At 36.9% G+C, this 12,021-nt stretch overlaps 1 protein-coding gene across 1 annotated transcript; it reads left to right on the forward strand.

Annotated features, from left to right (window-relative positions):
* The first annotated feature begins 423 nt into the window (after positions 1 to 423).
* LOC145771140 (microfibril-associated glycoprotein 4-like) lies at positions 424 to 8,630 on the forward strand. Its single transcript, XM_082582878.1, has 6 exons — positions 424 to 604; positions 2,822 to 2,961; positions 4,696 to 4,792; positions 4,878 to 4,974; positions 7,944 to 8,011; positions 8,383 to 8,630. Exons 1-6 carry the CDS (start codon positions 424 to 426, stop codon positions 8,628 to 8,630), a joined length of 831 nt encoding a protein of 276 aa, XP_082439004.1.
* Positions 8,631 to 12,021: the final 3,391 nt, after the last annotated feature.

Consider the following 12,021-nt stretch of genomic DNA (forward strand, 5'->3'; position numbering starts at 1 on the left):
CAAGACATTGTTTCTTGTTTTCTGTTTTGTGCTTCAAACCTTTACCCAAAAATAAAAGTGTTGGTTCTTGTTAGTTTTGTGAAAGTCGCTGTTTCAAACTTTGGTTATAAATTTAATGAAATTAATTTTTTAAAAAGTAAAAAAGAATATATATTTATAAAAAACTGGCAATCCTCTGGAATCTGGCAACACTGAAGTCAGAGTCGGCCGGTTATAAACAGAGGAGTTGGAGTCGTATAATTTTTACCCGACTCCATAGCCCTGGTTACAACCACAGTAAACCCGCAGCATTAGGTTAAAACAGGCCGTTTGTATTAACATATGTGAAGTAAACTGTTATTACTATTTTTGTTGATTAGTATGAAAAGCTGTTTTATTGAACTGTACGTCGTTTCTAATATTTCTACTGCATCTCCAAAAAAGATGAAGATAATAAAAGTGTTCTTGGTCGTAGTTGTTTTGGTTATTTGTTGGCAAGTTGTCGAGGCCACGCCTGAAATTACATGTTCCTGTGGAGTTAAACCAGATGATAGCTCCAATGCGGAAAGGGGATTATCCGGACCCCCAGGCAAGAGGGGTCCAATGGGTTTAAAGGGTTCGAAAGGTATGTTTTATGTTATTTCTTTCGTTTAGGCAAAACACGTCGTTTTATGATTTATAACGACTAAGAATTGCGACCTATAACAAGTTTTTGCTTTTTAAATACGATCAATAAATTACAATTGTTTTGTAAATTCAACGTTGTTTTATGGTAGGTATATTATACCGTAATTTTAAGGATGCGTTATTGATGAGACAATGAAACGATTGTTTTGACATAGGTGATCAAGGTATGAAAGGTGAAAAGGGACAAGCTGATGACACCAGTGTTGAAATAGAGAGGCTGCAGAAGAAATTGCTTGAACTGGAAAACAGATGACAATTTTTGAAAGTTTGAATTAATAGTTACTGTATAATAAATTTTGCATTAACACTTTTTAAGCGAATTCTACGATCATAAATTTATACCAACTAAGCGACTTCAGTTTAAAAAATGCACAAACTAAACAGTATAGTATACATTCTATTTAGACAATCATTCATCAACAAAGAAGTGCTGCTTGTATTTGAACTAGCTGTTTCAAACAATTTTCAAACGCTTGAAACGCTTTTGTTCTGGTCATGTACTGAAAGAATAACTAACAAAGAATCACTAGCTTTTTCCTTTTTGAAAATTTTTAATTGTTTATTCCAGCGTTTCTTAACCTTTTCTGACTCTAGCACCCCTGTAAACAGGCGTGAACAGTCTAACACCCCCTAACTATCGTTGACATACGACTACTATAGTGCCGACAAAAGTTTACTAGAGGCCGAAATTTTGACATGCCTTCAGATAGCTGGCAATATATTTTGTAATGAAGTGAATTGAAGTCTCTTGTTTAACAAACTGTGCAGTTGTTTTAACGAATTTGATTCAGGATTTGGTATTTTACTTTCATTCACCAACAGAAATTCAATTATAACCATATGCAAGCGAATCAACTCTCTTAAAACAACAGCACAGTTTGTTAGGCGACAAAAAATAAAAAATATACCGCCAGTGATCAAAAAGCATGTCAACATTTCAGCGCCGCCATTAAACTTTGGCCTACACTATTGAATTGAAAGCCATGTACAAATTGATCATTTTGTTTATTCTTCAAAACTACTGTTGTCATTGGTGATAAAAGAAGTAGGAAAACCAGAGAATAGTGAAATAACATGGGCAAACTTTAGCATACTTAAGTTACTCAGCTGGGTAACTAGTTACACATGAATCAATGTGATTTCTGTTGTTGCTTATATGTGACCAATGTCTCTATTCGAGGCTTCGTGTTGGTCAAAGCCACTCTCATATCGTGGAGCAACCCATGTTGAAGGCGGTTCCGGCCAATTGTTTTGATTTGGTGCATGGTGGAGAACGCCTTTTCACACAGGCAGGTAGTCGGAAATGGAACGATCAATTCCAATGCTGCCCGTGCCAATGCAGGATATGCTGTCAACTGATTACACCAGAAATCAGCAAGCGGAAGGACGAAATTTTGTCCGACAACTCTGATTCACCTGGATGTCAATCAGCTCCTCCTTTAATATATTATCATCACTCGCATGGAATGTCCCTCGCAAGACTTACGTGGGTCCGACGAAACCGCCTACGAACCGGCGTCGGTCGCTTTTGTTCAGACATGTGCAGATGGGGCCTGGCTCCCTCACCGGGATGCGGATGTGGTGCCACAGACCAGACAGTAGACCATGTCGTCCATGACTGCCCAATCCATCAACCACCACATGGAACGCTTGGACTGAAGGCCCTGGATGATGAGAGTCGAGTGGCTGATGACCTCATGCCCAAACATATAGTCCGAAAGAAAGCTCATACGACGAAGAAGATCACTCATGTCTGCCAAGAAGGGCTGCTGTATCCACTCTGGATAGTGGATATGAGTGATTTGTGGGAACGTATTTTGCCATGGTGGTTTCTAGAAGCGAGTGGTGAGCAACAATATTACAACAAAGCACCCACCAGTCGCACAAACTAGTCAGGATCAATTTGCGTACTTGACTGGGAGATGACTAGTGACTACAATAACAGCAAATCATGTAGGCTACTTCGAAACAGCAACCATTGATATGACAACTGCTGATACTGGCAGAAAGACAAAAAAATGCAGAAAAGTAAAATGGCATTTTTGATATTATACTGCATGCATTTAGCACCCCCTACAGACTATTCCAGCACCCCCAAGGGGTGCTAGCACCCCCGGTTAAGAAACGCTGGTTTATTCTATTCATCTTACTCTAGAAAAGAATCCACTTCAGCAAAACGACTGCAATGATGTTGCAAAGCAAGGACATGTTACAAATGGGATCTACACAATCTTCGTTAAGACACAATTCATCGAAGTGTACTGTGATTTAGAGTCGGATGAAAAAAAATGGTTGGTGAGTTAATTCCTGGAAGGGTTGTTTGCACTTTAACGTAGGTAGATTACTGGTATTGCTACAGCAGTATTTTTCAACTGGGAGTAGTGGCAGCTCTAATGGTGCTGGAATCGACTGAGAAGGTGATGAAAAGATGCTGAGAAGTGACAAAACCGTGGCAGCATAGCCACATTTCCACTATAAATCCACTTCATAAAAGCAACAGGTGGTCTATTATTGTAGTTGCATATCAACTACAATAATTATTAACATCATTAAAGGTTAGGTGCCTATAGACTGTCCAGGTACAGTCAGAAAACGTTACGAAAGGCTGATATATAGTATAAAAATGGTTAGTGTGCTTTCTGTGTAATGTGTATGAAAATAAATAAATTTTTCGTATGAGTTAGTGATAACAAGTGGAGAAAAGCAAATGATTTACGATATCTCTGGGCTCTCAATCTAGTTTTTGCAAGATGCCCAATGCACATACGTTAAAGCTGGGACATAATATTTAGCGACAAACTTTATAGATGTTCCTAGACCAAGTTCAGTGTATAATAACAATATCAGTGTATTGCTTGAAGAAAACATATCGTCTTGGTTTGTAGATTTTTATATCCACTATGCTCTATTGTTCACATCTTCCTTCAATCCCACAATTTCCATATTCTCTCGGATGCAGTCTCTTCATCTTTTTTCAAGCTTTCTTTTTTCTCATCTTCATTACCAATTAAAGATATCTAATATTTTCAATTAATTGCTTAGTAGCTACACAGTATTACGTTGTCGAAGTTTTGAGTCTGGAGTAGTTTACTTTCAAATTCTCGTTCATTTTTCACAGCCGAATAAACGTCATTATATTTAGTTTTGTTCGTTACGGCTTATCGTGGTGGCGATATTTGCACTGTCTGTTCATTAACACAGAATGTTTTTACATATATTCCATGATGTACTGATATAAATTATCTTGCAGCAGTACGCAAGAAAGCAGAAAGAAAAAGTTCTGTACACAAAACATAATTGGTATTAGTTTTTAATTCTTGAACATAAAACTCAGCTATTCTAAAAGTTCTTCTCAAGTCGGAGACTAAATGTATTTGTATCTATTAGCAACTGCAGAAGCATTTTATTTCTAAACTGCATTACTGTATTAACTGAAGTGCTGTAAATTTTGTTATGCTGATTGTAAAGATGCGCCGAAGAGAGTGAAATACTCGAAATCGCGATATGTAACATGACAATTTCGACTTGGACTTTGTCTAACATTTACTTTAGAATTTCCAGGCATCTTTGGATCCGTAATTGGGTTGCTCTCTAGCACAGGCTTGACTGGGCGTGCAGTTATTCTCTAATACGTTACATTGCCTACTCCATTTTTTTCTATTCTGAAAGCTCTGGTGACAATGCTAACCAAAGTACTAATGACTAAGGAATTAATAGTAAAACCAATATCTTAACATCTTTGCTCTGCTGGACTTGGTGAAAATAAAAATATTGTTGAGCCTGCGCAGTGACCAGCTATCCTCAGAAATGCTAAATTGCAACAAAGCACAAGGACGATGATAAAAACTGCAGAACCATATCTGCTCAGCGAGCTAACATAATTTGAATAAAATTCAAAGTTACTACAATATAACAGATCTAAAAGCACATGTAGCCTATAATATTGCAAATATGTGAATAACTTCAACATAAATATCGCCATTCAGATATTTATATCAATATGTTTACTTTTAACTTCAACGGTTTCAGGTATTTCAAAGAAGAAACTCAGGAGAAGTTGATTTTTATTTGGGTTGGTCTGAATATCAAGCTGGGTTTGGAAACAAAAGTGGTGAATTCTGGCTTGGTAGGTTACACAACAATAATGAAATACACGCTAGTCTGCAAAATACACAAACGCATATTTAATTTTTTTAATTTATACGCTTTAGGCTTGGATAATCTTCATGCGATCACTAGTTCTGGTTCATATAAACTTTGCATTGATCTTGAAGACTGGGAAGGCAACACTGCTTATGCTGAGTACAGGTGAATATTTCATTGTACTCAGTTGTCTGATATAGCAAACCTTTGTTGCATTTGATCCTCATGTCACAACCATCACTACTTTATGTTTTCAACTGGGGCTTGTATATAATTGTGCGAGTTTCTAAGCTTGTTGACGTTTTGCTAATCTGTTAAACCAGTGGTTCCCAATTGCAAATTGCAATGCAATGCTCAAGGGTGCCGCGAGATATTGCAGTAGTGCGGCCCATTCTTTATTTTAACTCCCGTGTAGTGCGGAATTTATTTATTTCTAACCGAGTTTAAGTGCGTATTAAGTTTCGCGCCTTGTAGTTATTCGCAGCTCCTTTCTGGGGAGTCGCTTAGTGGGGAAGTCGCTGGGCTGGCGGTAAGCCTTCGTTTTCTCGCCTAGGAAAATCAGCGTGAAAGAGATTTTGACGCGTTGCTGTTCTTTCCATAAAAACGTTGAAAGGCATCATTATTGCCAGGTTTCATGATTTTATTTTGCGTTTCACGCGCACAAAGTCAAATTGCAGTGATCGATTATTGGATTGTGTGACCCAGCACGATTATAAAATTGCACGATTGTTTGCGAACCATTGTAAACCGATGGATGGGTCAAGGTCAATTAAAGGATTCGTATCGTTAGCAAAAAGGCAAAATAGTGATATTATAACAACACACTCTATTCTACATCGCGAAGTTCTTGTCGGAAAAACATTAGGTTCAGACTTAAAAAAGTGTTAACAAAAGTTGTCAAAATGGTCAACTACATTCAAAATAGACCACTTAAACGACGTCTATTTGCCAAGCTTTGTAAGGAAATGAGAGCAAACTATGCTAATCTTCTGTTGCATACCGTCCCAAGTAAGAGTAGCCTAGGCTAATGAGTTTCTCGGCAGTCGAGTGTAGCAAGAACTAGTGGTGCGGTACTGATGAGCCCACCCTCATGGACGAAACACGTGTCTATCGCTGAGTTCTTGCTACACTCGACTGCTGAGAAACACATGTTTTTTGGAAAAGTCTTGATGGCTAGTGTGGAGGCTACACCGGTATGGTTAGCCAAACACAATGCTCGTTGTTCTATAGTGAGTAGTCAGGTAGTGCTGACGCCAGGAAGATCGCTCCTTCTCAACTAGGCTATATGAGTTGGATGAAATGCTCTCTTTTCTCAACCTTGAAAAGCAAAAGGATTTTTGTGAATTGCTTTGCGATTAGGCCTACTATTGGGTCTCCAAGTGGAGAACGAAAACTTTTACATGCTTTCACATTTCTCTGAAATGAAGATGAAAGAAGTTGTCTCATTAATAACTCAGCTGCACCTAAAATCATTGGAAGAAAAAAATTAGAAAATTACGCATGGGTGAGAAATCCACTTTTACTGGACTCTCATATTGTTTTGAAATCTTTAAGAAGAATTAATTGACATTCGTAACGATGGAAATTTTAAGCTTATGCACAAACAGATGCCTCTCGACGAGTTCTGGATAAAAATTCAAAATGAATATCCTTGCGTTGGAAAGAAAGCTATTGTGCTTTCTCTGCAGTTTTCCACGTCATGCCTATGTGAGAGTGGATTTTCCGTATAAACGAACATAAAAACTAAAAAACGCGAACGACTGCTTATAGTCGAGGAAGAAATGCGGGTGGCTTTATCGAATAGTGCCCCCAGATATTAAGGGACTTTCGGCAAGAAGTCAAACCCAAATTTCACACTGACTTTTGAATAAATACATTTACGTACGCGAGCTATATTGTACAGTAGAACTGATTCTGTGTTATTCCATACAGTTATTTGAAAAACAGAAACCTCATCAAATTGATCCAGTTTTGCCATCAGGATGCCGCAAACTATTTACCTCTTTGATAGGTCAAAAAGGTTGGGAACCACTGTGTTAAACGTTAAGGTGTTCCATCTATCATATAACTTAGTTTATCATACTGCAATGATGTTTACTGATCGTGAAATTTTAGCAGTGGCAGGTCGTGGCTATTTTTATTGGATAAGCTGCAAAAATCTTTCAATGAAACAGTTTCAAAACCTACTACTAAGGAATAGCATCATTGGTCACTGGATTGCGCACTGTTATCATGATGGTATACAAGGCTACGCCGGACAAAAGACATTGAATTAATCCTCAGCTCCTAACCCAAGTTTAACCAAGCTATTTTAAACTGCCGCTAAGGCAATTCATCGAATTCTTGTGTATAATTAAGTCGCATAAGAACCAATATTGCTGCTGCGCTTTTGTACTTCCTAGAAAAATAAAAAATTAAAACAAATACTCGTTTTCGTTTTGTGAAACCGCGCTGAATTAAAATAAACAACTTGGAACAAAAATGTCTTGCTTGTAATAGCATTTAATTTAATATAAAGCCCATGTTTCGGTTCTTGCTTCAATTAAAGCGTTTAATGACTTTTTCATTAAAATCTTTTATTTTAGCTGAATCATCTCATTTTCAATAAATAAACTTAAAATATACTTAAGCCATTTTAATAATCTCTGCTTATTGGCTGTGGAAGCCGAACACTTCATTATAAAGATATTTTGGTAGCCTACTGTTTGACATAAACTTTTTCTCTTATTTACAACAACTTGCTGTAGGTGTCCACGCATGCAGCCTAAATCTAACTTCAAATTTGCGAGAGAGTGAGAGTGAAGGAAAGATAACAATTCCTGTTGTAAAGTCATAAAAGCTGAAAGAAAGCATTTCTCAAGAGTTGAGGACAAAGAAACATCGTCTTAAAGCGATGTCGCCAAAACACGTTGAAAAGATAATGCAAAACTATAAACAGAATGTTTAGGATTTTGATATTTTTTCTTTTTTATTGACCTGAAAATTTAACCCCAATTACCAATAATTTGCAAGGGTAGGCTTCAGCCTTTGCAGCTTATCAGAACGAGCCTCCCCTGAATTCAAGCAAAGCAATATTCTACTCTTCACGTCTTCTGTTTGGTGTGCTGACCATGAGAGTTTTTACATTTGTTCAGCTTCATAAACGTTGGAGACGCTACCACTAACTACAGGCTGAATATCGGTAATTACAATGGAACAGCAGGTGAGATGTTTGACCCAGTGTTGACTATTGATTTAAAAGGTAGTTGAAACATGTCAATAGCAGAGCACCAGGTCGTGAATCAATCTGTTGTCATGGAAATATTAGTCTTCATGGCTACAGCAGTTGTTTGCTTTTCGCAAAGTGAAAATAGATCAGGCCAATGAGGTGTTGTCGAAGTAAAAGAAGGCTTATTGGTGCGAAAAATTACGTCACGTTAGCACTTCAAGCGTTTTCACTTGTTAAAAAAAGGCTTCTCCCTTATTATTGCAAACAACTGACAACATCCACTAACTTTTTGATGACAAACAACCTCATTTTTATCAATTCGTTTCTAGCACCTATGATTAATATTATTAACATTTTCACTTAAGGTGATGCGTTTACTGCTCTCAATAACCAAGCATTTACAACGAAAGATAATGATCATGACATACATAGAAGCAATTGTGCTACGGATTTTCTTGGAGCATGGTGGTATAGAGATTGCTCCAATTCAAACCTCAATGGTCAATATGTCAATGGCGGGCGTGCAAGTGCTTGGAGGGGACTGTTTTGGTATGAATGGAAAGGAAAAAGATATTCAATGAAGAAGACAGAAATGAAACTTCAACGGATGTGATGCAACAATTGAAGTTAAAACTTTCTGGGATACAATGCAACAAATTTTATCTTGTTCTTGGCAAAACTACAAACCAATCATGCTTTTGTATATTTGACAATCGCCAAGCTTACCAGTCATCGTGTTATGTACTTTTTATACAGAGAGTCTAGCGTAGCCAACCAATAACACCGACATCGAAGACAATGGATAGGCTTACAATCATGGCTGCTTACAATGATATCAGAATTTTTAGATCTATGGTAGTTTTAGCCCTAAAATTAATTCTGTTCGTTGTACCTAGCACAATCAAAAGGGCATAGTATAACACTTTTTCACCTCTTTATCTGAAATTTAATTCAGCCTAAAAGCTATACCTACCTATCTCTTTGGGAATACTATTGTTTGAGCAATAAACATGATGGCAATTCCAGTGGTTTTCCATTTTTTTCCTTACGATGCCGCACTCGAAAATATTTTTGGTCTGGTGACGCATTAAAAACGAACTTTTTGAAACTCATATATTAACCAGTGTTACTTTGCAGTAGCAAAGCACACTGAAGAGATATGATGTGCAAGCTTCCTGAGCTATATAAAATGTATCAGTTCTTATTAGAAGTTGCGAGACTGCTACTCACATAGTCTTTTGAGATACAATTCTAATCGATATTTCGTTTCAATCACAGTCACTACAGAAGATCTTACTTTGCATAAATCAGACAACAAAGAAAGTATCTTGAGCACTGTTTTAGCCAGAGAAATTTTAGAGAGTAGCTACTATTGAGTGTAGCCTGTTAGCAAGTGTTGAATTTTTTTTATTTCTGCCGCTTTTTAAACAGTTAGCAGGTGAATATTCTATGATAATGATAATTTTCTATGACAATACATTTTATAACAAAATGCTCTAGAAAAGTTCATCGTCATCATCATCGTTCAAGAAAACACCAAATTCTATGATCTGCAAAATACAACCGACGTTTTACAGTCGTGCATGTCACTTATCTGGCCACGAGAAAAAGAAGGAAATATTATTCCTCCATCTAAATCGTCAAATTATTTCAAAGTGATGTCATTTAACACAACTCTTTTATTTTTTCTTTAATATCAGTTAATAATATTGGACGCCCCTTAAAATTTAAAAGGACGCACAAGGGCGTTGCGACGCACAGTATGAGAATCACCGGATTAAACTTGGCATTTAGCTACACAGCCGGTACTGTGCTTGATAACAACTGTCAATTAGGCTTACTAAACCAATTGTGCATACTGTGCAGTGAAGACGCGTTGGGAATGCTTGAAACAAAGTTAACCAACAACTAGAATGTCATATTACAACATTGTAATTTCGTTGTGACTAGTCGTGCGGAGACTTGTGCAGTGGAAACCATTTTTACAAACTTTATGCTTAGGAGTCGAATCGCAGTTGACAACGATTCAACTATACATCAACTTGAAAAAATATTTTAGCGGTTAAAAGTTTAGTTTTAAATCGTGCTTAAATTGTTTAAGTCTGTGTTTAAATCGCTTAACACATTTAACATTTAAGCATTTGAAGCTATAGACTACGGTTCGCTCCGGGTCCCGTTTAGACATTATCCAGCTCAATGTTTTTTTTTAACCTCATTCCGCAAGTAACTCTGCTTCAGCTAAATAAATCTCACTGGAGTGGGTGTGGTTCAGTTTAAGACTTTGACTTTAAAAGTCGACTTGAAATTAAAAAATTACAAGTAAATAAGTGCGCTTAAAAGTGGCCATGAATCGAGAGGAGTTTGATTTTGGTTCGCTTTGATGTCTTTGTCTTCAATGTTTCAGTTGCGATTCGACACTACATTTATGCTCTTTTGATAAGACTGTAGTCTATTTGGTTAGTTGGTTTTGACTCTTTATCCTCGGACTGACAAAGCGTGGTAGCTGTTGGTAGTTTCGCATACTTACAGATGCTTTTGACACTGGGCCGGTTACCGAGATTGACAGAGTGAAGTTTTCCGATTGTTGAGGTTTTGTTTCCGGGGAATTATTTCATTCATTAGATGCCGCTAAATGGAGAGCAGTCATTGCAATTCGTTGCTCAAACGCATACCTCGACAGTCGCCACTTGGTCTTGAAGCTTCTTCTTTCACGAAGTCACTTGCTAGCCAGTTGAGCTATCGGGGCGGACCTCAGTATTAAGCTATTTGCCACATTGCAATACATTACCGTACATAACTTGCCGGTAAAGTTTTTTTTCCGAAATGAAAATAACCCTTAAATAAAGCAACATTGCCTCGTTTATAAAAAAAAATGCTTGAATTCCCGCCATTTAAATAAAATTAATTCCTGAATGAAGATTTAAAAAAAAAAAAAAAAAACGGATTAAAGTTCCTAGATTTCCCAGGCTCTCAGCCCCATAGTTTTTCTTGTAGTTTAATATCACGTAGGTTAGATTCTCACTCAGGTCGGTGAAGTCCACAATTCCTATCAAGTTAGAAGTTCGATTCCATCTTAAGACACATGGATATCCACCACTGATGATCACAAACAAAGGTGAAACTCGAATATGACATCTTCCATTTTCATTCAATCGGGGTCGTAATGACTTAACAAATCTTCACATTACTTAATTAATCTAATATGACGTGAGTCTATGTTTTGAACTTGGGGCTGTTACTCTGTCAGCCTCCGCCTTGATCCAGTCATGTACATCAATAACTAGAGCAGATTTTAGCAACTTGTAATTTTTTATAGCTTCAAACAGCTCCCTAAATGAACTGCACTTATTTTGAATTATGTTCAAGAGTTTTATAATGTAAATTTTTTTGCATTTTTTTAACTGCAACTTTTCTAAGAATTGTGCACAAACAAAAAGCAATAACGAAAATGTTTTGTTTTGAATTTTACAAAATCAAGTTGGGATAAGACTACATTAGTATCATCTGCTTTAGCGAAATAAAGACGTATAGCCTAATAGCGATCGCAGAAATGTCCAAATCAAATATTTTTCCAGCGTTTTTCGACGCAAAACGTTCAGATACATCCAAAAGGTTTTTGTAGATAAACCAAATGTACAAAGCAGGCTACTGCGTTGTACATTTGGTTACGCAAACTTTGGTTACGCAACAGTTTATTACAACATTCCTTAAAAATAGGTGCAAATTTCTCATTTTTAACTGCAACAAAACTCGGCAGCCAGTTGGTCTGATCACGATTTTTATCACCACAAGCTTTGCAACTCTTTAACTCAATTTGATTAATATTTGAAAAAGATTAAGCGGCTGTTCGGGTTGAATATAATTCAGAATAACAGCACTTGGTTAGTTGGTTTTAAATCTTTATCTTCAGACTGACAAAGCTTTGATTGGTTATTCCTGGAAGTTTCATATACTTATAGAGGCTTTTGACGCAGGACCGAGATCGACAGGGTGAAGTTTCCGAT

Source organism: Aplidium turbinatum, chromosome 5 (assembly GCF_918807975.1).
Source record: "Aplidium turbinatum chromosome 5, kaAplTurb1.1, whole genome shotgun sequence".
NCBI lineage: Eukaryota > Metazoa > Chordata > Ascidiacea > Aplousobranchia > Polyclinidae > Aplidium > Aplidium turbinatum.